This window comes from Bos indicus x Bos taurus, chromosome 25 (assembly GCF_003369695.1).
Source record: "Bos indicus x Bos taurus breed Angus x Brahman F1 hybrid chromosome 25, Bos_hybrid_MaternalHap_v2.0, whole genome shotgun sequence".
Classification (NCBI taxonomy): domain Eukaryota; kingdom Metazoa; phylum Chordata; class Mammalia; order Artiodactyla; family Bovidae; genus Bos; species Bos indicus x Bos taurus.
The window spans coordinates 23,033,979-23,060,689 of NC_040100.1; the positions used below are offsets into that span (position 1 = coordinate 23,033,979).

Genomic DNA, 26,711 nt, shown 5'->3' on the forward strand with positions numbered 1-26,711 from the left:
TTCTCTAGTTCAAAGGTTATCCCTTCATAGAGGTTTTGCTTTAACTACGTTTGATATTATCCTCTCCAACCACACACCCAAATGTTCTTATTGCATTATAAAGTTTATTTTCTTCAGAGAATTTTATTACAAAATTCAAATATCACTTGCTGCCAAATCCATTAGAGGAGATTAAAAATAAGCACAACAGGTAGAGCAAATAAGATCACACACAGAATATATATTTATATGTTCTATGAATGCTTCAGATGAGAACTATATTAACTATGATTCTTTATTAAGTATCTCATTTGATTTCTTGGAATAGCTAGTTACAAACAATCCTAATAGTAGTATGTAGTATTCAGTCTTCGTAAGAAAAAGAGACTTTTGAAACAATACCTTGTACAAATGTTTGATCTTGATACCTGCCACCAAGCCAGTAGGTTCAGCCTCAAAATACTTGTTTTGAGTTATCACAGAGTCATTCATTTCTTCTTTTTTTATTTTAATTCTTGGTTTGCTGAACCAGTACGAGTGCTACAAAGAAAGCCAAAGTGAAATTACCAAAGTGAGCATTAAGAAATGAAGCACTCTATCTGAACAGTCTCATAACAAGGAAATCAATTGAGTCATTGCCAAAAAGTAAGTGAAGTTAAGTAAAGTCCAGGATCAGGAGACTTCGCTGGTGAATTCTACTGAACATTTAAATAAGAGTTAACAGCAGTCCTTCTCCAACTCTTCCAAAAAGTATAAGAGGAGGGAACATTCCATAATTCATTCTTATAAGGTCAGTGTTATCCTGACAGCAAATCCAGATAAAGAGATCACAAAGAAAGTTACTATAATCCAATATCTCTTATGACTATAGATGCAAAAACCAACTACTAGCAAACTGAATCTAATAAGCATATCAAAAGAATTATACATCATGATAAAGTGTGATTTATCCCAGGAATGCAGGGGTGTTTCAACAAAAGAAAGTCAATCAATGTAATATATCACATTAATAGAAAAAATGGAAGAAACACACGTGGTCATCTCAACTGATGGAAATAAAGCCTTTGACAAAGTGTTTCAAGATAAAGAAGAAAACTATATCAAAATGATAAATGATAACAAAATGATATCATTAATCTATATTTCTGTCTTTGTGCCAGTACCATACTGTCTTGATGACTGTGGCTTTGTAGTAGAGCCTGAAGTCAGGCAGGTTGATTCCTCCAGTTCCTTTCTTCTTTCTCAAGATTGCTTTGGCTATTTGAGGTTTTTTGTATTTCCATACAAATTGTGAAATTATTTGTTCTAGCTCTGTGAAAAATACTGTTGGTAGCTTGATAGGGATTGCATTGAATCTATAGATTGAATCTATAGATAGCTTTGTGTAGTATACTCATTTTCACTATATTGATTCTTCTGATCCATGAAGACGGCAATTTCTCCATCTATTTGTGTCCTCTTTGATTTCTTTCACCAGTGTTTTACAATTTTCTATATATAGGTCTTTTGTGTCTTTAGGTTGATATATTCCTAAGTATTTTATTCTTTTCGTTGCAATGGTGAATGGAATTGTTTCCTTAATTTCTCTTTCTGTTTTCTCATTGTTAGTGTATAAGAATGCAAGGGATTTCTATGTGTTGATTTTATATCCTGCAAATTTACTATATTCATTGATTAGCTCTGGTAATTTTCTGGTGGAGTCTTTAGGGTTTTCTATGTAGAGGATCACATCATCAGCAAGCAGTGAGAGTTTTACTTCTTATGGAACAAAATAGAAAGCCCAGAGATAAATCCATGTACCTATGGGCACCATATCTTCGACAAAGGAGGCAAGAATATACAATGGAGAAAAGGCAATCTCTTTAACAAGTGGTGCTGAAAAAACTGGTCAACCACTTGTAAAAGAATGAAACTAGAACACTTTATAACACCATACACAAAAATAAACTCTAAATGGATTAAAGATCTAAACATTTAAGACCAGAAACTATAAAACTCCTAGAGGAAATCATAGGCAAAACACTCTCTGACATGAATCACAGCAGGATCCTCTATGACCCACCTCCCAGGTATTGGAAATAAAAGCAAAAATAAACAAATGGGCCTAATTAAACTTAAAAGCTTTTGCACAACAAAGGAAACTATAAGCAAGGTGAAAAGACAGCCTTCAGAATGGGAGAAAGTAATATCAAATGAAGCAACTGACAAAGAATCAATCTCAAAAATATACAAGCAACTCCTGCAGCTCAATTCCAGAAAAATAAACGACCCAATCAAAAAATGGGCCAAAGGACTAAATAGACATTTCTCCAAAGAAGACATACAGATGGCTAACAAACACATGAAAAGATGCTCAACATCACTCATTATCAGATAAACGCAAATCAAAACCACAATGAGGTACCATTTCACGCCAGTCAGAATGGCTGCTATCCAAAAGTCTACAAGCAATAAATGCTGGAGAGAGTGTGGAGAAAAGGGAACCCTCTTACACTGTTGGTGGGAATGCAAACTAGTACAGCCACTATGGAGAACAGTGTGGAGATTCCTTAAAAAACTGGAAATAGAACTGCCATATGACCCAGCAACCCCACTGCTGGGCATACACACCAAGGAAACCAGAATCGAAAGAGATACATATACACCAATGTTCATCGCAGCACTGTTTATAATAGCCAGGACATGGAAGCAACCTAGATGTCCATCAGCAGATGAATAGATAAGAAAGCTATGGTACATATACACAATGGAATATTACTCAGCCATTAAAAAGAATACATTTGAATCAGTTCTAATGAGGTGGATGAAACTGAAGCCTATTATACAGAGTGAAGTAAGCCAGAAAGAAAAACACCAATACAGTATAATAACGCATATATATGAAATTTAGAACAATGGTAACAATAACCCTGTATGCGAGACAGCAAAAGAGACACAGAGGTATAGAACAGTCTTTTGGACTCTGTGAGAGAGGGTGAGGGTGGGACGATTTGGGAGAATGGGACTGAAACATGTACATTATCATATGTGAAACGAATCGCCAGTCCAGGTTCGATGCATGATACAGGGTCCTCAGGGCTGGTGCACTGGGATGACCCAGAGGGATGGGATGGGGAGGGAGGTGGGAGGAGAGGTTCAGGATGGAGAACACATGTACACCCATGGTGGATTCATGTCAATGTATGGCAAAACCACTACAATATTGTAAAGTAATTAACCTCCAATTAAAATAAATAAATTTATATTTAAAAATAAATAAAATAAAAAAATTTTAAATGATATCAAAATGATATGAAGTTTTATTTAAAAAATCCATAGATAACATCATATTCAATGGTGAAATTTCCCCTAATATCAGGAACAAGATAAGGAGGCCTACTTTCACTTTTGCTACTCACCACTGTACTGGGAGATTCAGTCAGAACAATGAGGCAGAAAAAGAAATAAAAGGCACTCAGATTGGAAAGGAAGATGACATGATCCTACTTATTTAAAAAAACCCCAAAGAATACACACCCAAACTCGTAGAGATAAACACATTCAGCAAAGGTGCAAGGTATAAGAACAATATGCAAAAATCAGCTGTAGTTTTATATACAAGCAACAAGCAATACAAAAATAAAACTAACAATTCCAGTTACAATAGAATCCAAAATAGTAAAATACTTGGGAATAAAGTTAACGAAAAGTGAAAGACTTGTACAGAAAAAACTGTAAAACTTTGCTGAAAGAATTTAAATAAGACATACAAATAATATTTTTAATCTGGCAATATTAGTTAAAACAATCAACAAATTCAATGTAATTCTTATAAAAATTTAGATGAACATTCTTGGAGAAATACAAAAATTGAGCATTAAGTTCATATGGACTTGCAAGAGGCCCCTAACAGCCAAAACAATGTTGGTAAAGAAGAACTAGGTTGGAGTATTCACACTTTCAAATTTCAAAATTTACTATAAATATACAATAATCAAATCAGTATGGTACTGTTATAAGGATACATATATAGGCCAAAGGAATAAAATTAAAGGTCCAGAAATAAACTAGTACATCTGTGATCAATCTTTTCCATCAAGTGTGCTAAGGCCATTTAATAGGGAAAGAATAGTCTTTTCAAATAGTGTTGTGAAGAGAACAGGATATCCACATGCAAAAGACTGAAGTTGGATCCCTACCTCACACTACACAGAAATTAAATAAAAATTGACCAATGATCTAAATATAAGTGATAAAAATCACCAAACTCTTAGAAGAAAAAATAGACACTTTATATTTGTCATTGTCAAGACTTTATATTTGACAATGGTTACTAAGATATGACACCAAATTCACAGTAACAAAATAAAAATTGGTAAATTGGATTAATCAACACGTAAAGCTTTTATGCATGAAAAGGCACTGTCAAGATAGTGAAAAGACAACCCACAGAATGGAAGAAAATATTTGCAAACCATGTATCTGATAAGAGTCTAGTGTCCAGAATATATAAAAAGACAAACAATCCCATTTTAAAATCGGCACAGAACTTGCATAGACATTTTTCTAAATAATATATACAAATGGTCAATAAGTACATTAAAAGACCTCAGCATGATTAGTCATTAGGGAAATGCAAGTCAAAACAAGATATACCTTATATCCTCAAGGGTAAAATAAAAGAAAGAAAAAAAGAAACAGTTCAGTGGTTTCATTAAACATAGAATTACCAAAAACCACCAAACTGAAAACATTAAACACAAAATTACCATGCTTAGGTACAGTCCCAAATTCCACTCATAGATATAGTTCCAAAAGACCTGAAACAGGTATTCAAACAAACACTTATACATAAATATTCATAGCATCACTACTCAATAGTCATAGGATGTCCTGTACATCCAACTAAGAATGACTAGATAAAGGAAATACTTAGCCTCTGTGTATATACAATAGAATATTATTCAGCAATCAAAAAGATTGAAGTACTGATACATACTATAACATGGATAAACCTCAAAAACATGCTAAGCAAAAGAAGTCAGACACAAATGATCACATATTGACTGACTATTTCTATGAAACATCCAGAATTGGTAAATCCATTGAAAAAGAAAGCTGATTAGTAATTACTAGGGACTTGGGATAGGGGAAAATGGGATATGGCTTCTTAATGAGTATAGAATTTTATTTTTGGGTGATGAAAAGATTTTGGAACTAGATTTGTGCATGTATGGGGTTTCCTGGGTGGCTCAGTGATAAAGAATCTAGCTGCTAATGCAGGAGACACAGAAGACGTGGGTTTTACCTCCAGGAAGATCCCCTGGAGGAGGAACTGGAAAGCCACTCCAGTATTCTTGCCTGTAGAATCTCATGGACAGAGGGGTACCGTCCAGGATTCTGTTCCTGGCCGGCTATACTCCTCTGGGTTGTAAAGAGTTGGACACGACTGAGCAACTGAGCATGCCACATATGCATGTGCATGTATATTGTAAATGTATAAAATGTTATCACCTGTTCACTTTTAATTTTAAGTTATATGAATTTCACCTAAATTAAAACACTAAATGTGAAAAAAATGAGGCACTAAAAAATTAAAAACACTTTAGCTTGGTTTACTTTTTGAGATACAGGAAATCTGCTACATACTTTCAGGGGTTATTTTGTTGTTGTTTGGTCACTAAGTTGTGTCTGACTCTCTGCGACACCATGGACTGTAGCATGCCAGGCTCCTCTGTCCTTCACTATCTCCTGGAGTTTGTTGAAATTCATGTCCATAGAGTCAGTGATGTTATCTAACCATCTCATCCTTGGCCACCTCCTTCTCCTTTTGCCTTCAATCTTTCCCAGCATCAGGGTTTTTTCCAATAAGTTGGATCTTTGTACCAGGTGGCAAAGTATTGCAGCTTAAGCTTCAGCAACAGTCCCTCCAATGAATATTCAGTATTGATTTCCTTTAAGATTGACTGGTTTGATCTCCTTGCAGTCCAAGGGACTCTCAAGAGTCTTCTCCAGCACCACAGTTTGAAAGCATCGATTCTCCAATGCTCAGCCTTCTTTATGGTCCAATCCTCACATGTGTACATGACTACTGGAAAAATTATATCTTTGACTATATGGATCTTTGACTATACAGACCTCAGCAAAATGATGTCTCTGCTTTTAATATGCTAACTATGCTTTCCCTCCAAAGAGAAAGCGTCTTTTAATTTCATGGCTGCAGTCACCAGTGATTTTGGAGCCCAGGAAAATAAAAATCTGTCACTGCTTCCATTTCCCCCCTTATATTTGCCATGAAGTGATGGGACCAGACGCTATGATCTTAGTTTTTTGAATGTTGAGTGTTAAGCCACTTTTTAACTCTACTCTTTCACCCTCATCAAGAGGCTCTTTAGTTCTCTTCACCTTCTGCTATTAGAGCAGTATCATCTTCATATCTGAGTTTGTTGATATTTTCCCTGTAATCTTTATTCCATCTTGTGATTCATCCAGTCTTCCATTTTGCATGATGCATTGTGCATGTTAGTTAAATAAGCAGGGCAACAATATACGGCCTTGTCATACTCCTTTCCCAATTTTGAACCAGTCAATTGTTCCATGTCTGGTTCTAAATGCTGCTTCTTGATCTGCATACAGATTTTTCAGGAGACAGGTGAGGTGGTATTGCACTTCTATCTCTTTAAGAATTTTCCACAGTTTTTTTGTGATTCACACACTCAAAGGCTTTAGCATAGTCAATGAAGCAGAAGTAGATATTTTTCTGGAACTCCCTTGCTTTCTTCAGTGATCCAGTGTATGTTGGCAATTTGATCTCTGGTTCCTCTGCCTTTTCTAAACTCAGCTTATATATCTGGAAGTTCTCAGTTCACGTACCTCTGACAATGCTAAAGAATATTCAAACTACCATACAATTGTTCTCATTTCACATACTAGCAACGTTAAGCTCAAAATACTTCAAGTTAGGCTTCAGAGGTACGTGAACTGGGAAACAGAGACAGACATCACACTCTTGGGCTCCAAAACCACTGCTGATGGTGACTGCAGCCATGAAATTAAAAGATATTCCTTGGAAGAAAAGCTATGACAAACCGAGACAGCATATTAAAAAGAAGAGACATTACTTAGCTGACAAAGGTCCATCTAGTCAAAGCTATGGTTTTTCCAGTAATCATGTACGGATGTGAGAGTTGGACTATAAAGAAAGCTGAACGCCGAAGAATTGATGGTTTTGAACCGTGGTGTTGGAGAAGACCCTTGAGAGTCCCGTGGACTGCAAGGAGATCCAATCAGTCAATCCTAAAGGAAATCAGTCCTGAATATTCATTGGAAGGACTGATGTTGAAGCTGAAACTCCAATATTTTGGCCACCTGATGCAAAGAACTGACTCATTAGAAGAGACCTTGATGCTGGGAAAGACTGAAGGCAGGAGAATAAGGGGATGATAGAGGATGAGATGGATGGTATCACTGACTCAGTGGACATGAGTTTGACCAAGTTCTGGGAGTTGGTGATGGACAGGGAAGCCTCGTGACCTGCAGTCCATGGGGTCACATAGTTGGACTGAGCAACTGAACTGAACTGAACCCTCCACTCATCAGGATCTAAGAAACTATCACATATGAACTTAACAGGGAACATAGTTTACAGACACTTTTACATTTTTTACATTTTTACAATTTTACACTTTTACATTTTTATACTTCTACATTTCTTTATACTCCAAATTAATCCATTATGTACTACTTGACTGAAGAAGGGCTACGTTACTCACAGTGTTTTAATGTACAGGGTTTCAGTATCTTATTCATACTGTTCATCTGCATATGTGGAAGGTCTTTAAAGTATATCAAGAAATGGCCAGTATTTCAGTATGGATGGTATGCAAATGATTCTGTACATGCCCTTGCTCATAAGGACTATGGTTTTCACAACAATAGAAGCATTAGAACTCACCATAAGAAAAAAGTACCATGGTTGAGGCATGCCATATTGCCCTGGAAAGACAGCTTCTATGTACCAGGTCACAAGACCATACAAGAAAGCATCAATTACAAGCATTCCCATCATATGGCCAAAGGTGAGGTTATCCTCAAGGGTGGCTGGTGTCCAAATCTTATTCCAGTTCACACCAGTTTCTGAAATAAAAGGAGATATATACCATAGATGACAGCTCTGTGATTGAAACAGCAAAACACAAAACAAAACAAAAAAAACGGTTGATAATCTAAATTTTACTGAGGTAAATTATCTATATGTTGATACCCTTAGTAATTAGTTCATCCAAGAAAATGATGGAATATGTAATAACATTGATTTCCTTCCTCCTCCCTTGAAAATCTACAAAAATAATAGGAATGCCTGAGATAAAGTCAATGACTAAAAAACAAAAATGAAGAGTAACAAAAAGCCAAGAAAAAAAAAAAAGACCTATTAGAAACTATCCCTCTACTTTTCCTCTAATTTTAAGTTCCCACTGAAATAACCATTAGTATATACACATTTGGAAAAACATTTAATATAACTAGAGAAGGATGATTACCAAGTAGAAGAGAAAAAGAAGTTTTGCTGACAGTACTGATGGAAAGAGAAAAACATGTTACCAAAAGATTACAAGTAGCACAACTGAAAAAGCATCAGGGCTTGCGGTGAACTCCTAATGCAAATAAGAAAGATGTTAAACACAGTGGCCCATGAAACCCATCCTGCCTTCAACTTTAGCCCTTCTCCTATAGCTCAGCACTATGAGAAGAATGTTCATAAACATTGTGTCTTTGAGAAAGCTATATAAACAGAGGTACTAGCCTGAGAAAAAAGGATTTGGTCAATTAAAGGTGATTATCAAAATGAAAGCCATCTCAGAGGCAATGAACAGTACATTAGAAAATGTAGAAAAAAAAAAGAATGCACAATACAAACTTCAGGAAGTCTATCATAACGAGAAATTCTGCTACTGAAAATAAAATAGGAGTTCCTGAAAAACAAAAGTAATACAAAAAAATAAAAAGCAAATGATTAATAAAATAACTTCACAAAAGTAACTCAGAAAACTAAAACTGTTTTAGTTTTAATTCTGTTGCAGATTAAGCCAATGAAAATTCACTAATTAAACCTAGTAAATTTTCTAATGCTTCATGTATAAAGTAAGAATGATCTAAGTATCCACAAAGAAATCTTATATATATTCCTATGACTGGCTATTCATTTGGATTAGACTATTGTTCACAGATGAGAAAACTATCTTCAATCCTCATTAATCAATAAATGCAATGAAATTCCCACTAAAGATTAACAAGATTTTTCATAGAATTTGGCAAAGTTATCCTGAAGTTCAAGAGGTAAGCAAAGTGATAAGAATGACTGAAGAGCAACAAGGTATGAAGACAAGACCAACAGATATTAAGACTTATTATAAAGCTATAATGAGTAAAACCATCATGGTATTGACACAAAAGGAGACTAAAAAAGAATGGAAACTATTAATACCACTAGAACCAGATCCATGCATGTATTGAAAGGTGATGTGAAGTAGGTGAAATGAAAAAGCAATAGAGAACAATAGACATTCCAATAAATTATTGTAAAAGCTTGATTTTCATGTGAAAAAAAAATAAAATTAGATTAGCAACTCTATGCTTATTGAAAATCCAGATGTAAAAATTAAAAAATATAAAATTTAGAAGAAAATATAGGATTATCTTTATGACTCTGGGTATTGAAGGATTTCTTGAAGATGACACAAGTGTACAAATTAAAGGAAAAGACTGACAAGCCTGATTACATTATAGAATTTTTTTGGAAAAGGATACCATGAACACAAGTTAAATGAATCACAGTCTAAGGATAGTTATTTACATTGTGGATAACTGTAACCATGAAATTAAAAGATGCTTGCTCCTTGGAAGAAAAGCTATGACAAACCTAGGCAGCGTATTAAAAAGCAGAGACATCACTTTGCGGACAAAGGTCAGTATAGTCAAAGCCATGGTTTTTCCAGCAGTCATGTATGGATGTGAGAGTTGTACCACAAAGATAGCTGAGCACTGAAGAATTGATGCTTTTGAACTGTGGTGCTGGAAAAGACTCTGGAGAGTCCCATGGACAGCAAGGAGATCAAACCAGTCAATCCTAAAGGAAATCAACCTTGAATATTCATTGAAAGGACTGATGCTGAAGCTGCAATACTTTGGCCACCTGCTATAAAGAAGGGACTCATTGGAAAAGACCCTGATGCTGGGAAAGATTGAGGGCAGGAGGAGAAGGGGGTGACAGAGGATGAGATGGTTGGATGGCATAGCCGACTGAATGGACATGAGTTTGAGCAAACTCTGGGAGATAATGAAGGACAAAGAAACCTGGTGCAGTCCATGGGATTGCAAAGAGTCAGACACGACTGAGCGACTGAACAACAACTTACAACATTTAGACAATTCAAATACTTTTATGTAGCAAGAAAGCCTCCCTTTTCTCCCTTAAAATTGATAGATTTAGATGCTATTTTTTACTTAGCATAAAAGATAAAGTAATTCCATGGTGTAAAGGATATAAAATTTTGAAATACCCCCCAGTTTACAGTCCATTTCTCCTTATCTTCTAATGTTCTGGCATTTTGTGTCCTGGGGAGCAGCAATGCAAATGTCCATTTGAAAAGGATGTCCCTTCTAAAAATGAAGACAAGTAGGAAAGGCAGCCCCTCACTTCACGTAAGAAAAGAAGGAAAATAAGGTACAGAGGACAGGTACATGGGTCCTTGGTTTTCCTATTTCAGGGAAACCCTGGTGAAATATTCAGGTGGAATCATGTAGAATATCCAACATTGCATGATTGGTGGTATTGTTATTGGCAGAGTAAGGCAGCTAGATAATTAAACCCGAAGTGATGTTACTGACCCCTCATAACTTAAAAGCCACATTCAGAGCTTGTATAACTTTCCAAGTGTTTATAAAGGCCAAAGAGTCTCAGAGAGAGCCAGAGGAAGGCAGAGAACTGAATGAGGACTTTTAAGGCTAGATCTACTAGCCAGAACCATGTTTCTAACAGATGCGGGCCAAACATAAAGAGTCACACTTCAGTTTGTAAGAGTCCATAAAGCAGCTCAGGTTAGGTACTCTACTGTAGATATACAAGATCCAGAAGATACCACATGTATTTGAGGCCACCATGTCCCTCCATCATAAGAGATCCCATAAATTTCCAAACCCGTCCATACTATTTTGAAGAATATGAGAAGGAAAGAGACGTCTGAAAAACTGACTCATTCAGAAGACCAGATCAGATCAGATCAGTCGCTCAGTCGTGTCCGACTCTTTGCGACCCCATGAATTGCAGCACGCCAGGCCTCCCTGTCCATCACCAACTCCCGGAGTTCACTCAGACTCAAGTCCATCGAGTCGGTGATGCCATCCAGCCATCTCATCCTCTGTCGTCCCCTTCTCCTCCTGCCGCCAATCCCTCCCAGCATCAGAGTCTTTTCCAATGAGTCAACTCTTCGCATGAGGTGGCCAAAGTACTGGAGTTTCAGCTTTAGCATCATTCCTTCCAAAGAAATCCCAGGGCTGATCTCCTTCAGAATGGACTGGGTTGGATCTCCTTGCAGTCCAAGGGACTCTCAAGAGTCTTCTCCAACACCACAGTTCAAAAGCATCAATTCTTCGGCACTCAGCCTTCTTCACAGTCCAACTCTCACATCCATACATGACCACAGGAAAAACCATAGCCTTAACTAGACGGACCTTTGTTGGCAAAGTAATGTCTCTGCTTTTGAATAGGCTCTCTAGGTTGGTCATAACTTTCCTTCCAAGGAGTAAGCGTCTTTTAATTTCATGGCTGCAGTCACCATCTGCAGTGATTTTGGAGCCCAGAAAAATAAAGTCTGACACTGTTTCCACTGTTTCCCCATATATTTCCCATGAAGTGCCGGGACCGGATGCCATGATCTTCATTTTCTGAATGTTGAGCTTTAAGCCAACTTTTTCACTCTCCTCTTTCACTTTCATCACGAGGCTTTTGAGTTCCTCTTCACTTTCTGCCATAAGGGTGGTGTCATCTGCATATCTGAGGTTATTGATATTTCCCCCAGCAATCTTGATTCCAGCTTGTGTTTCTTCCAGTCCAGCGTTTCTCATGATATACTCTGCATATAAGTTAAATAAACAGGGTAACAATATAAAGCCTTGACGAACTCCTTTACCTATTTGGAACCAGTCTGTTGTTCCATGTCCAGTTCTAACTGTTGCTTCCTGACCTGCATACAAATTTCTCAAGAGGCAGATCAGGTGGTCTGGTATTCCCATCTCTTGAAGAATTTTCCACAGTTGATTCTGATCCACACAGTCAAAAGCTTTGGCATAGTCAATAAAGCAGAAATAGATGTTTTTCTGGAACTCTCTTGCTTTTTCCATGATCCAGCGGATGTTGGCAATTTGATCTCTGGTTCCTCTGCCTTTTCTAAAACCAGCTTGAACATCAGGAAGTTCACAGTTCACATATTGCTGAAGCCTGGCTTGGAGAATTTTGAGCATTACTTTACTAGCGTGTGAGATGAGTGCAATTGTGCGGTAATTTGCGCATTCTTTGGCATTGCTTTTCTTTGGGATTGGAATGAAAACTGACCTTTTCCAGTCCTGTGGCCACTGCTGAGTTTTCCAAATGTGCTGGCATATTGAGTGCAGCACTTTCACAGCATCATCTTTCAACTGGAATCCATCACCTCCACTAGCTTTGTTCATAGTGATGCTTTCTAAGGCCCACTTGACTTCACATTCCAGGATGTCTGGCTCTAGGTCAGTGATCACACCATCGTGATTATTTGGGTTGTGAAGATCTTTTTTGTACAGTTCTTCTGTGTATTCTTGCCATCTCTTCTTAATATCTTCTGCTTCTGTTAGGTCCATACCATTTCTGTCCTTTATCGAGCTCATCTTTGCATGAAACGTTCCTTTGTTATCTCTGATTTTCTTGAAGAGATCCCTAGTCTTTCCCATTCTGTTGTTTTCCTCTATTTCTTTGCATTGATTGCTGAAGAAGGCTTTCTATCTCTTCTTGCTCATTCAGAAGAACCTGAGTAAATCACTAAATTAGACTTATATTTATTTTCTTCAGCACAATAGTGCTGAGTTTGGAGGAAAATTAGTTACAGGAAATAAAGACCTTATATTTGCTTTTTACATCAGAGTAGTATAATGTATCAGAGAATGCAATGGCACCCCACTCCAGTACTCTTGCCTGGAAAATCCCATTGGCGGAGGAACCTGGAAGGCTGCAGTCCATGGGGTCGCTAAGAGTAGGACACGACTGAGCGACTTCACTTTCACTTCTTACTTTCATGCATTGGAGAAGGAAATGGCAACCCACTCCAGTGTTCTTGCCTGGAGAATCCCAGGGGTGGTGGAACCTGGTGGGCTGCCATCTATGGGGTCGAACAGAGTTGGATACGACTGAAGCGACTTAGCAGCAGCAGCAGCAGCAGCAGCAGTATAATGTATTATTGGAACAGATGTAGAAAAACTCATGTGTTACTGGTGGGACAATAAATTGATCTACTCTTTTTGAAGATTATCATAAACTTTGGCCACCTCTTGCGATGAGTTGACTCATTGGAAAAGACTCTGATGCTGGGAGGGATTGGGGGCAGGAGGAGAAGGGGACAACAGAGGATGAGATGGCTGGATGGCATCACTGACTCGATGGACATGAGTCTGAGTGAACTCCGGGAGTTGGTGATGGACAGGGAGGCCTGGCGTGCTGTGATTCATGGGGTCGCAAAGAGTCAGACACGACTGAGCGACTGATCTGATCTGATCTGATTCACACCATATGAGAAAATATATGAATACTATTAAGGGCAGTAGCAAAAAGTTGGAAAATTCTTAAGCATACACTGATAAAGAATGGTTAATTAATTATAATACCTTTTTGTAATGGAATACTAAACAGCTTTGTAAAAGAAAAGAGTCTATCTCTATGTGGGAAGAGGTTTAACATATATTATTAGGTAAATAAGGAAAGTTGTAGAATAGAAGGTTAGTTCACACAATTGCCTTCATAATAAAAAAACAAATCCGGAAATAAATATTTTTATAGTATGTTCTTACCTCTTTAGTCACAGTCCCACCCACACTGTCTCTTTCTACATTTCTAGGAATCAAATAGAAAAGGCAAAATTTGCAAGGCAAACACTTACGTTTTGTTTCAAACTTGACAAGGAGTTTAATCCCCAGTGCCAAAGCAATATTTGGGCTGAGACAGGCAGCTACCTTCATGGTAAGGTTTATCCGTCCATAGTATTGAGCAATGGAATTAAATGGAAAGAAACTGACAAAATATATAAAGCTTCCAGCAGAAGCAGCCAAACGGGCTGCAAATGAGAAGGAAATTATAAGGTCAGTTTAAAGCAATATACAAACTAATGAATGATAAATAAACTATAAGTAAGTTCATAAGACTACACTAAAGGATAAGAATGTAAACTCTATGAGGGAAGAGAATTTATCTTTTTCACCCTCATATCACTGATGTCTGGAACACAATATGTGTTCAGTAAATATTTATTAAATGAATGAATTAATGTATAGGATGACAATGTATAGGATATTTACCACATATGATAAAAATGTGCAGTCATTTAAACAAAGAATCACCCTTACATTTGTTCCTTTCTCATTTCTAAAACTTACTTATTCAGTATTACTTGGTTTGGAGAATTATAAATGCACATCATTAGCATTAATATAAATTTAATACCTTAGTGTTTCTAGAGTTTGAAATTATGGGTAGAATAATAAGCCATAGTGAAGTTTTTAACACATGCTTTCAATCTACATCATGATAGTCAAAAGAGAATAGTTAAATAAATAGTTAATTATTGAGAGTTGGATATGATTAGGTCCATAAATACAGGCTCCTGTAAGCTAGAAAAAGAATTTTTGTCAAGATTATCATTGAGACAGGAGATCAAGAAGGTGGAGTAAGAGGATGCGGTGCTCACCTCCCTTCATGAACACATAAAAAAATACATACACATGTAGAATAATTCTCACTGAAAACTAATTGCAAACAGGTAGAAAGATTACTGTAAAATCAAAGTTCTAAGAAAGATACTCATAGAATATGACAGGATGGGAAGAAAAACAATCAGGTTGTGGAATCTGTGTCCTTAGGAGGGGAATCAGAGATTGCATGGGTAGATATTTGCCATGGGGACTGAGCAGGTTGAGCCACAGACTGGGTGTCCCAGCTCGCGGGTCCTATATGGAGGAGACAAGCCCGTTGGCTGGTTGGAGAACCATGGAGGCAGATAAGAAGGTTGGAGATGCCTAGACTCCACTTTTGAGGAATGTTCAGGTGCTCGCTTGCCCCAGGCGAGGCTGAGAAACATATTCCCTAGCAGCTGCAGGGTTTCCTGAGACCACCTCCCTACACTTCCCAGCCCAAGCCAAGCAACAACACTAGCACTGCTCACTCCACACTGCAGTGTGGCACTGGAGCTAGGGTGGTCAGGATTAAAGGCTCAAACTTGGGATGCAGAGATGACCCAGTCCCAGGGATGAGCCCAGGTGGGTGGTGGCCATTTTTGTCACCTTCTCAAGTGATGTCCTAGAAGCAACCCAGACTTTTGACACCAGCAAGGATGCTGGGCTTCCCACAGTTGCCTGTGTGCCCTTGTCCAAGCTGAAAAAACTCTTTGGCCCCACTCACAGCACACATAGTGTGACACTAGATCTAGGGCAGTCACGACCGGGGAAGAGATGTGATTATCAGCTGCATCTGAGCAGAGTGGCAGGTGCCCACACAGGCAAAACACTGGAGTCCTTTTAGGTGCATGTGCCCACTTGCTTCCGCACACCCCTCCTTTGAGGCAAAAGTCCTGGTAAGTACCCTGTAAAGTGAAAAGGTTACAATTATATTGTCACCCTTCTTATTTATCTGATCAACAACATGAGATATGCAGATGACACCACCCTAATGGCAGAAAGAGCCTCTTGGTGAAGGTGGAAGGGGAGAGTAAAAAAGGACTGATGCTGAAGCTGAAGCTCCAATACTTTGGCCACCTGATCTGAAGAGCTGACTCATTGGAAAAGACCCTGATGCTGGGAAAGACTAAAGGCAGGAGAAGAGGATGACAGAGGACAAGATGCTTGGACAGCATCACTAGCTCAAGGAAATGAGTTTGAGCAAACTCCAGGAGATGTTTAAGGACAGGGGAAACCTGGCATGCTCAGTCCATGGGGTTGCAAAAAATTCAGACATGACTGAGTAACTGAACAACAAAGCACCTATTTACGGTAAAAACTCTCTAGAAAGCAGCATAAAGGGAACCTAACTAAACATTGTAATGACCATTTATGACAAACCTCTGGCAAACATCCTACACAATGGTGAGAAGCTGAGAATATTTTTTCCAAGATCACGAACATGACAAGGATGTCCACTCTCACCGATTTTATTCAACATAATTTTTCTATAGCAATCAGAGAAGAAAAAGAAATAAAGAATAAAAATTGGAAAAGAAGAAGTAAAACTTTCACTGTTTGCAGATGACATGATACTATAAACAGAAGATCTTAAAGATGCTACCAGAAAACCACTAGGGCTCATCAATGAATTTCGTAAAGTTGCGGGTAACAAAATTAACAGAGAAATCTATTGCATTTCTACACACTATCAGAAAGAGAAATTCAAGAAGCAATTTCATTTACCACTGTATCAAAAAGAGTAACATACCTAGGAATAAGCCTACCTAAGAAAATCAGAGATACCAAAGGAATATTTCATGCAAAGATGGGCTTGATAAAGGACAGAAATGGTATGGACCTAACAGAAGCAGAAAATATTAAGAAGAGATGGCAAGAATACACAGAAGAACTATACAAAAAAGATCTTCACAAGCCAGATAATCACGATGGTGTGATCACTGACCTAGAGCCAGACATCCTGGAATGTGAAGTCAAGTGGGCCTTAGAAAGCATCACTATGAACAAAGTTAGTGCAGGTGATAGAATTCCAGTTTAGCTGTTCCAAATCCTGAAAGATGATGCTGTGAAAGTGCTGCACTCAATATGCCAGCACATTTGGAAAACTCAGCAGTGGCCACAGGACTGGAAAAGGTCAGTTTTCATTCCAATCTCAAAGAAAGGCAATGCCAAAGAATGCGCAAACTACCGCACAATTGCACTCATCTCACACGCTAGTAAAGCAATGTTCAAAATTCTCCAAGCCAGGCTTCAGCAATATGTGAACCGTGAACTTCCTGATGTTCAAGCTGGTTTTAGAAAAGGCAGAGGAACCAGAGATCAAATTGCCAACATCCTCTGGATCATGGAAAAAGCAAGAGAGTTCCAGAAAAACATCTATTTCTGCTGTATTGACTATGCCAAAGCCTTTGACTATGTGGATCACAATCAACTGTGGAAAATTCTGAAAGAGATGGGAATACCAGACCACCTGACCTGCCTCATGAGAAATCTGTATGCAGGTCAGGAAGCAACAGTTAGAATTGGACATGGAACAACAGACTGGTTCCAAATAGGTAAAGGAGTATGTCAAGGCTGAATATTGTCACTGTGTTTATTTAACTTCTATGCTGAGTACATCATGAGAAACACTGGACTGGAATAAACACAAGCTGGAATCAAGATTGCCAGGAGAAATATCAATAACCTCAGATATGCAGATGACACCATCCTTATGGCAGAAAGTGAAGAGGAACTCAAAAGCCTCGTGATGAAAGTGAAAGAGGAGAGTGAAAAAGTTGGCTTAAAGCTCAACATTCAGAAAATGAAGATCATGGCATCCGGTCTCAGCACTTCATGGGAAATATATGGGGAAACAGTGGAAACAGTGTCAGACTTTATTTTTCTGGGCTCCAAAATCACTGCAGATGGTGACTGCAGCCATGAAATTAAAAGACGCTTACTCCTTGGAAGGAAAGTTATGACCAACCTAGAGAGCCTATTCAAAAGCAGAGACATTACTTTGCCAACAAAGGTCCGTCTAGTTAAGGCTATGGTTTTTCCTGTGGTCATGTATGGATGTGAGAGTTGGACTGTGAAGAAGGCTGAGTGCCGAAGAATTGATGCTTTTGAACTGTGGTGTTGGAGAAGACTCCTGGGAGTCCCTTGGACTGCAAGGAGATCCAACCAGTCCATTCTGAAGGAGATCAGCCCTGGGATTTCTTTGGAAGGAATGATGCTAAAGCTGAAACTCCAGTACTTTGGCCACCTCATGCGAAGTTGACTCATTGGAAAAGACTCTGATATTGGGAGGGATTGGGGGCAAGAGGAGAAGGGGACGACAGAGGATGAGATGGCTGAATGGCATCACTGACTCGATGGACGTTGAGTCTGAGTGAACTCCGGGAGTTGGTGATGGACAAGGAGGCCTGGTGTGCTGTGATTCATGGGGTTGCAAAGGGTCGGACACGACTGAGCAACTGATCTGATCTGATCTGGTCTGAAGGAAACAAAACACCTGTACTCTGAAAACTACAAGATGCTGATGAAAGCAACCAAAGAAGACACAAACAGATGAAAGACATCCCATGGTCATGGATTGGAAGAATCAACATAGTCAAACACAGAAATCTAAAGACTGAATGCAATCCCTATCAAATTACCAATGGCATTTTTCACAGAATTGGAACAAAAAATCCAAAACTTTGTATGGAGAAACAAAAGCCTCCATGTAATGAAAGCAATCTTGAGAGATAAAACAGAGCTGGAAGAATCAGGATCCCTGACTTCATATTATATTACAAAGCTACAGTCATCAAAACAGTATGGTACTGCCACAAAAACAGAAATATAGACCAATGGGAAAAGGAATCAGCTATGAAAGTATTAGTTGCTCAGTCATGTCTGACTCTTTGCAACCCCATGGATTAATTGTAGCCCACCAGGCTCTTTTGTCCATGGAATTCTCCAGGCAAGAATACTGAAGTGGGTTGCCATTTCCTTCTCCAGGGGCATCTTCCCAACCCAGCAATCTAACCCGAGTCTCTTACATCTCCTGCATTGTAGGTAGATTATTTACCATCTGAGCCATCAGGGAAGCCTCTTAATCAGTTAAACCTCAACACCAAAAAAAGTTAAATCTAAATAAAAATCTATCTCTTGAGGTATAACTAGGTTGCTTCCATGTCTTGGTTATTTTAAATAATGCTGTAATGGGGGTACAGATATCTCTTTGAGAAGTAATTTCAATTCCTTTGGATGTATACCTAGAAGTGGGATTGCTGTATCTTATGGTAATGCTATTTGTAATTTTTTAAGAAACCTCAAAAGTGTTCTACAGAGTGGCTACAACAATGTATATTCCACCAACTGTATATATGCTATGCTAAGTCACTTCAGTCTTGTCCGACTCTGTGCGACCCCATAGACGGCAGCCCACTGGGCTCCACCGTCCCTGGGATTCTCTAGGCAAGAATACTGGAGTGGGTTGCCATTTCCTTCTCCAATGCATGAAAGAGAAAAGTGAAAGTGAAGTCGCTCAGTCGTGTCCGACTCTTAGCGACCCCATTGACTGCAGCCTACCAGGCTCCTCCGTCCATGGGATTTTCCAGGCAAGAGTACTGGAGTGGGGTACCATTAAAGTTCTTTATTCTCCACATCCTCACCAACACATGCTATATTTTGTAATCTTGGTAATAGCCAACCTAACAGTTGTGATAATTGAATCTGAGTTCCAGATTACCACATTATGAAATTTAAATTTAAATGTCAAGTTTTGAAAAAATTGACAAGGAATACAGAGAAACAAGTAAGGAGAAAATAAATCAACAGCAGTTATCCCTGAGAAAGACCAGATGGTGGACTTTCTAGATCAACAGATTTAGACAAATGTTCTAAGATGCTCACACAGCTAAAGAAAGATGAGGATAAACTCAAGAAAATTATATATGAGCAAAACAAAGTATCAATAAAGAGGTGAAAAACATAGGAAGGAATAAAGAAATTCTGAAGCTGAATAATACAATAAAAGCAATGACTATTCAGTAGAGTGTTTCAAAATTGAATTTTCACAGGCAGGAGACTCAGTGAACTTTAAGACTATACAACTGGAAAGTTCAGTTTTGAGTAATATAAAGTAATAAGATTGAAGAAAAGCAAACAGTGTAGGGATCTGTGGGATAACATTAAGTGGACCAACATAACCACTGTCAGAGCGCATGAAAGAGAAGACAGAATAAAGGAGAACTTATCTGAAGCAATAGTGGATGAAATTTTCCCAGACTTGATGAAAACAAATATAATGATTCAAGAAGCTTATCAAGAAGCTTAACAAACTCTAAATAGCACGACCTGCAGAAGACTGACACTGAGCACATTATAATCAAATTGTTAAAATCTAAAGACAAAGAATTTGGAAAGGAGCAAGAGAAGAGGATCATATGCAAAGATCCTCATATGATTATTGGAAGAATTTCTAAACAGAAAGTTTGAAGGTCAGGAGGCTGTGGGTGAATATATTCAGATTTCTCAAGGAAAAAAATCAGCAAAAACCAAGAATTCTTAATGCTTCAAACTGTTCTTTTAAGATGAAGGAGAAATGAGTAACAAATAAAGAAAAATTACCTGTCCTGGGGTCTTTCAGGTTGAAAGAAATATAGTTGAGGCTATATGAACAAGCAAAGATCTCCAGTAAAAGTAAATTCATGTACAATTATTAAAGCTAGTATTACTGTATCAACTATACCTCAACCTAAAAAGAGGAATGCAGGAGAGTCTGAGTCAGAGAAGATTATGTGATAATCAAAGTAGAATTGGAATGATGGAATTGCAAAAAGAGTTCATAAGCCAAGGAATGTTGACTGTTTTCAAAAATGGGAAAAAGGCAAGAAAATGTATTCTTTACTATAGGCTCCCAAGGAATACAGTAGTGCGTCTTTTAGCCAAGTGCACACAGGACAGTCTTCAGGATAGAGCATATGTTAGGCCACAAATCAAATCACAAAACTTTTGAGTTAAGATAAATGTCATATAAACAATCTTCTTCAACTACAACAGGACTAGAATACTGAAAAGAAAATGGAAAAATTTACAATTTTGTGGAAGTTCAACAGTACACTCCTGAACAATCAATGGACAAAAAAGAAATAGCAAGAGAAATTAAAAGGTATATAGAGATGAATGAAAATGAAAACATAACATTAAATGAATTAAAAGCAGTACTAAGGGGCAAAATTATAGCTATAACTGCTTACTTTGAAAAAGAGGTAGGATCTCCAATCAATAAATTAACTTCACAACTTAAGAAACTTGACAAAAACAAACAAACAAAATTGGAAACTATCAATAAAAAATAGAAAGCTAGAATAAAGAAGGAAATGTTAATAATAAAGATTATGGCAGAAATAAATAAAATAGAGAATTGAAAAATAGTAGGAAAAATAAACACTTACATGTGGAACTTAGAAAAATGGGACTGATGAAGTTACTTGCAAAGCAGAAGTGACTTACAGAGTTAGAATATGAAGCTATGGCTACCAAGGGAGAAGGTTAGGGTGAGGCATAAATCAGGAACTTGGGATGAACGAACACACACTCTATACACAAGATAGATAACCAACAAGGATGTCTTGTATAGCACAGGGAACTCTATTCAATATTCTGTGATAACCTGAGAAAAGATTCTTACAGAGAGTGGGTATACATATATTAATATGCATAACAATTACTTTGCTGTACACCTGAAACATAATATTGCAAATAAACTATACACTAATAAAATTAAAATATTAAAAAAAAAACACACAAGACAAAGAAAAAGCACGAAGACTTTCAATCCTAAGCACAGGGTATCTTTCCCTTTATTTGTATTTGCTTTAATTTCTGGTCAATGTTTCAAGTGAACAAGTCTTTCACCTCCTTGGTTTATTTTATTCTTTTTGATGCTATTGTAAGAGGGAAGATTTCCTTAATTTCTTTTTTGAGTAGTTCATTGTTAATATATAAAAATATAATTGATTTTCATATCAGTTACTTTAGTGAATTTATTTTTTAAAATTTATTTGAATTGGAGGATAGTTATTTACAATACTGTGATGGTTTTTGCCTTACATTAATATGAATCAGCCATAGGCATACATTTGTCCCCTCCATTCTGTACCCACCTCCCTCCTTAATCCATCCCTCCAGGTTGTCACAGAGCACTAGCTTTGGTCGCCCTCTGTCATACATCAAACTTCCAGTGTCTATTTTACATACAGTAATGAATATGTTTTAATGCTATTCTCTCAAATCATCCCACCTACTCCTTCTCCCACTGAATCCAAAAGTCTGTTCTTTATGCCTGTGTCTCCTTTGCTGCCCTGCACATAGGGTCCTTAGTACATCTTTCTGGATTCCACAGATATGTGTTAACATATGGTATTTGTCTTTCTTTTTCTGACTTACTTGCCTCTGTATAACAGGCTCTAGGTTCATTCACCTCATTAGAACTGCCTCATATGTGTTCCTTTTTATAGCTGAGTAATATTCCATTGTGTATATATACCACAACTTCTTTATCCATTCATCTGCTGATGGACATCTAGGTTGCTTCCATGTCCTAGCTGTTGTAAATAGTGCTGCAATGAACACTGAGGTTTTATTGTTGTTCACTCACTTGTGTCCAACTCTTTGTGACCCCACAGGCTTCCCTGTCCTTCACTGTCTCCCAGAGTTTGCTCAAACTCATTTCCATTGATTCAATGATGCCATCCAACAATCTCATCCTCTATTGCCCACTTCTTCTCCTGCCCTCAATCTTTCCCAGCATCAGGGTCTTTTCCAATGAGTCGGCTCTTTAGAACAAGTGACCAAAGTATTGGAGCTTCAGCTTCAGCATCAATTCTAATGAATATCCAGGGTTAACTTCCTTTAGGATTGACTTGTTTGATCTCCGTGCTGTCTAAGGGACTCTCAAGAGTTTTCTCCAGCAACACAGTTTGAAAGCATCAATCCTTTGGTGCTCAGCCAGCATTATGGTCCAACTCTCACATCTGTGCCTGACAACTGGAAAACCCATAGCTTTGGCTATCTGGAACTTTGTTGGCAAAGTGATGTCTCTGCTTTTTAATATGCTCTCTAGGTTTGTCATAGCTTTTCTTCCAAGGAGCAAGCATCTTTTAATTTCATGACTGCAGTCACTGTCCACAGTGACTTTTGGAGGGATACATGTGTCTTTCAAATTCTAGCTTCCTCAGGGTATATGCCTAGTAGTGGGATTTCTGTGTTATATGGTAGTTTTATTCCTAGATTTTAAAGGCATCTCCATACTGTTCTCCATAGTGGTTATATCAATTTGCATTCCCACCAACACTTTAATAGGGTTCCCTTTTCTGTACATCCTCTCAGCATTTATTGTTGACTTTTTGATGACAGCCATTCTGATTGGTGTGAGATGATACTTCATTGTGATTTTGGTTTGTATTTCTCTTATACTGCGTGATATTGAGCATATTTTCATGTGTTTATTAGCCATCTGTCTGTCTTCTTTGGAGAAATGTCTGTGTAGGCTCTCTGCTTGACAATGAATTTATTAGTAGCAACTGTGTGTGTGTGGAGTCTTTAGGATTTTCCATATATGCTGCTGCTGCTGCTGCTAAGTCACGTCAGTCGTGTCCGACTCTGTGCGACCCCACAGACGGCAGCCCACCAGACTCCCCCGTCTGTGGGACTCTCCAGGCAAGAATACTGGAGTGGGTTGCCATTTCCTTCTCCAATGCATGAAAGTGAAAAGTGAAAGTGAAGTCGCTCAGTCGTGTCCGACTCTTAGCGACCCCATGGACTGCAGCCTACCAGGCTCCTCCGTCCATGGGATTTTCCAGGCAAGAATACTGGAGTGGGGTGCAAACATATATATTTTTACTTTTTATCTGGATATCTTTTACTTCTTTTTCTTGCCCATTTGTTTGACTAGAAATTCCAAATACTATGTGTAAAATTAGGTTATCTGTTTGACCTTTCTTATCTTTTAAAATGAATGTTTATTGTTATAAACTTTCAGTCCTGCTTTTCCTGCATCCTAAAAGTTTTGGTATGATTCTATTTGTTTTCGTTTTCCTGAAGATATTTTCTTGTTTCAACTCCTTTGACCAAAAGCTGGCTGTGTTCTTTAAAATTCACACATTTTAAGTTTTTCCATCTTTTTTTTTTTTTTTTTTAGTTTTATTCCATTGTGATTGAAAAGTAATTGGAACTTCAATCTTCTTAAGTTTTTAATGACTTGTTTTCTGACCTAATGTGTTAGGCTCTGGACTATACTCCATGTACACTTCAGAAGGCTATATTCTGTTATTGGGTGAAATGTACTGCTTATGTCTGTTACATTCATTTGGTCAATGGTGCTCAAATCTTGTTTCCTTACTGATTTTTCTCTCTAGATGATCTATCCATTTTTGAAAGTGGGGATATTTAAGTTTCCTCCTCCAACTGTATTGCTATTTCTCCCTTCAGGTATTTCAATATATGCTTTATATACTTAGGTATTCTGATGGTTGGTGCATATATAATAGTTATATCTTCTTGATGCATTGAACTTTTTGTCATTATGTAATGTCCTTCTTTGTTCCTTGTGAATTTTTGACTTAAAAATCTATTTTTATGTTCTAAGTGTAGCTACCATCTCTACTTTTTTGTCAATATTTTTTATGGAATGTATATTTGCATCCCTTCATTGTGAACCTAAGTGTGCCTTTGATTCTAAAGTAAGTCTTGGTAGACAATAAATCATTGTATCTTTTTTTTTTTTCGTGTGTGTCCATTCTTTGGTTTCTGATTGGCACATTTAATCCATTTATGGTTTAGTTATTATGGACAGACAAGGACTACAATTCCCATCTTGCTACTTGTTTCTGTCTGATCTGTCATTCTTTGTGTCTTTTACTCTCTTTATCTTCCTTTGTGATTTGTTGATCTTTTGTAGTGAGATGCTTTGTCTCTCTTTTTTGTCCATATATATTTTAGATTTTACTTAGCATTATCTTATAACTATCTCATTTACACCAATAACAATTTCAAGTGCATAAGTCTATACTTTCAATTCTCCCCTCTCAAAGTTTGTTAATTCCATCTTTTATATTGTTATATATCAAGAATTTAAAAATTTTTATTCTTAATACTTTAACTTTTACAGTACAATTAAAAAGGATTTCTTTACTATCATTACAATATTACAATACTGTATTTGTCTAGACATTTGCCTTTATCAGTGAGCCTGTGCTTTCACAGGCTTCGCACTCTTTATCATCCTTCTGTTTCAACTTAAAGAAGACCCTGTAGAATTTCTTATAATGCAGATATAGTGGTGATAAATTCCCTCCAATTTTGTCTATTGCTTCAGTTTTAAAGTACAGTTTTGCTCAGGATAGCATTCTTAGTTGGCAGTTTTCTTTTAGCACTTCAAATATATCATCTCATTCCTTCCTGGCTTTCATGGTTTCTGTTTACAAGGAGTTCCTTAGACATGATCATTCCTTTTTCTCTTCCTGCTTTCAAAACTGTATGTTTTTCTTTTAGTTCTGACCATTTGATTGTAACTGAGACATTGAGACAATGTAGACTTCTTTTGTTTCATCATGTCTGGTGTTTATTTTGAGGATTCATGAGTCTGGATGTTCACTTACCTCTCTAGATCAGAAAAATTGTTACCGCATTTCATTCAATAAATTTTCTATTTCCTTCTTTTCTCCTTCTGAGGTTCTCATTATATATATATATATATATTCATTTTTATGTGCCCTTTAATCTCTTAGACTTTCACTTTTTTCTTTTTGAACTTCTAACTTGATAATTTCAAATGTCCTATATTGAAATTTGCTGATAATTTCTTCTGCTTGATAAACCCAGTTTTTGAATCATCTTAGCAAACATTTCAGTTCAATTATTAAACTCTTTGACTAAAAATTTCTATTTGGCTCTTCTTAAAAATCCATTCCTGTTGGCATTCTCAGTTTATGTATAATTTTCCTGAATTAACTTATATTTTTGTCCTTTTGTAACTTACTGAGTTTAAAATAACTATTTTGAGTTTCACCCCAGGCAGTTAAGACACTTTTTCATGGTAGGTTACTAAATATTTATTTGCATGTGTGTCTCTCATGTGAGTTTGTGTGTTACTTTGTCATGTTTTCATGGTTCTTCCTGTTCTTCGTTGCTTTCCATTAGTGTATGCACATTTTAAGAAACTGCTACTTCTCTGTCTTTAAGGACCTGCTCTGACTGTGAAAGACTACCATTCAATCCAGTTAGATTCTGGGCATTTGTTCTTAGCTGCCCCATGTCCAGTGTATATATATATATTTCCCTTAAGTAGCTCATATTCTTTCACTGCCTCTACTGTCTATGACAGTTTAGTCAGTGCTCCACATGAAGCAAGACAGAAACCAGACCCTTGCACTGTGCCCTGGAAGGCTAGAGATGTTGGAGCCACAATCCACTAGATTCTCTTCCTCCTGGAGAAAAACCCTCAGTTCTACACCTTCCCTAAATCTTGCAGATCTGTTCTGGTTGTAGGATGCTGCCTGCCCCAGTTCTTTTGTTCTTAGCTGCCCTGTTCACCAGGACTGTGTCAACTTCTGCAGTGCTCCTTGTATGGGCTGAAACAAGCCCCTCAGGGACTGTTCTGAAAGGCAGAGGAATTGTAGCTATTCTCAACTCCTCTTGCCCTTCTTGGGGAGGAGCCTGTGCCTTCAGTTCTGTACGTTCAGTTCTGTGCGTTCTCTAACTCTCAGAGAGTCATGTGGATCACAGGAAACTGCTCATCTTTTTTCTTC

The 26,711-nt window shown here is 37.5% G+C and overlaps 1 protein-coding gene across 1 annotated transcript in view; it reads right to left on the bottom strand.

Annotated features, from left to right (window-relative positions):
* The window catches only part of LOC113883814 (ATP-binding cassette sub-family A member 3-like), a 201,960-nt gene that overhangs the window by 136,106 nt on the left and 39,143 nt on the right, over nt 1-26,711 (bottom strand). The window contains exons 8-10 of the mRNA XM_027527832.1: nt 14,139-14,312; nt 7,913-8,094; nt 382-519 (exon numbers count right to left, since the gene is read on the bottom strand). Coding sequence (XP_027383633.1) covers nt 382-519; nt 7,913-8,094; nt 14,139-14,312 — 494 coding nt within the window. The remainder of the gene's footprint in view (nt 1-381; nt 520-7,912; nt 8,095-14,138; nt 14,313-26,711) is intronic.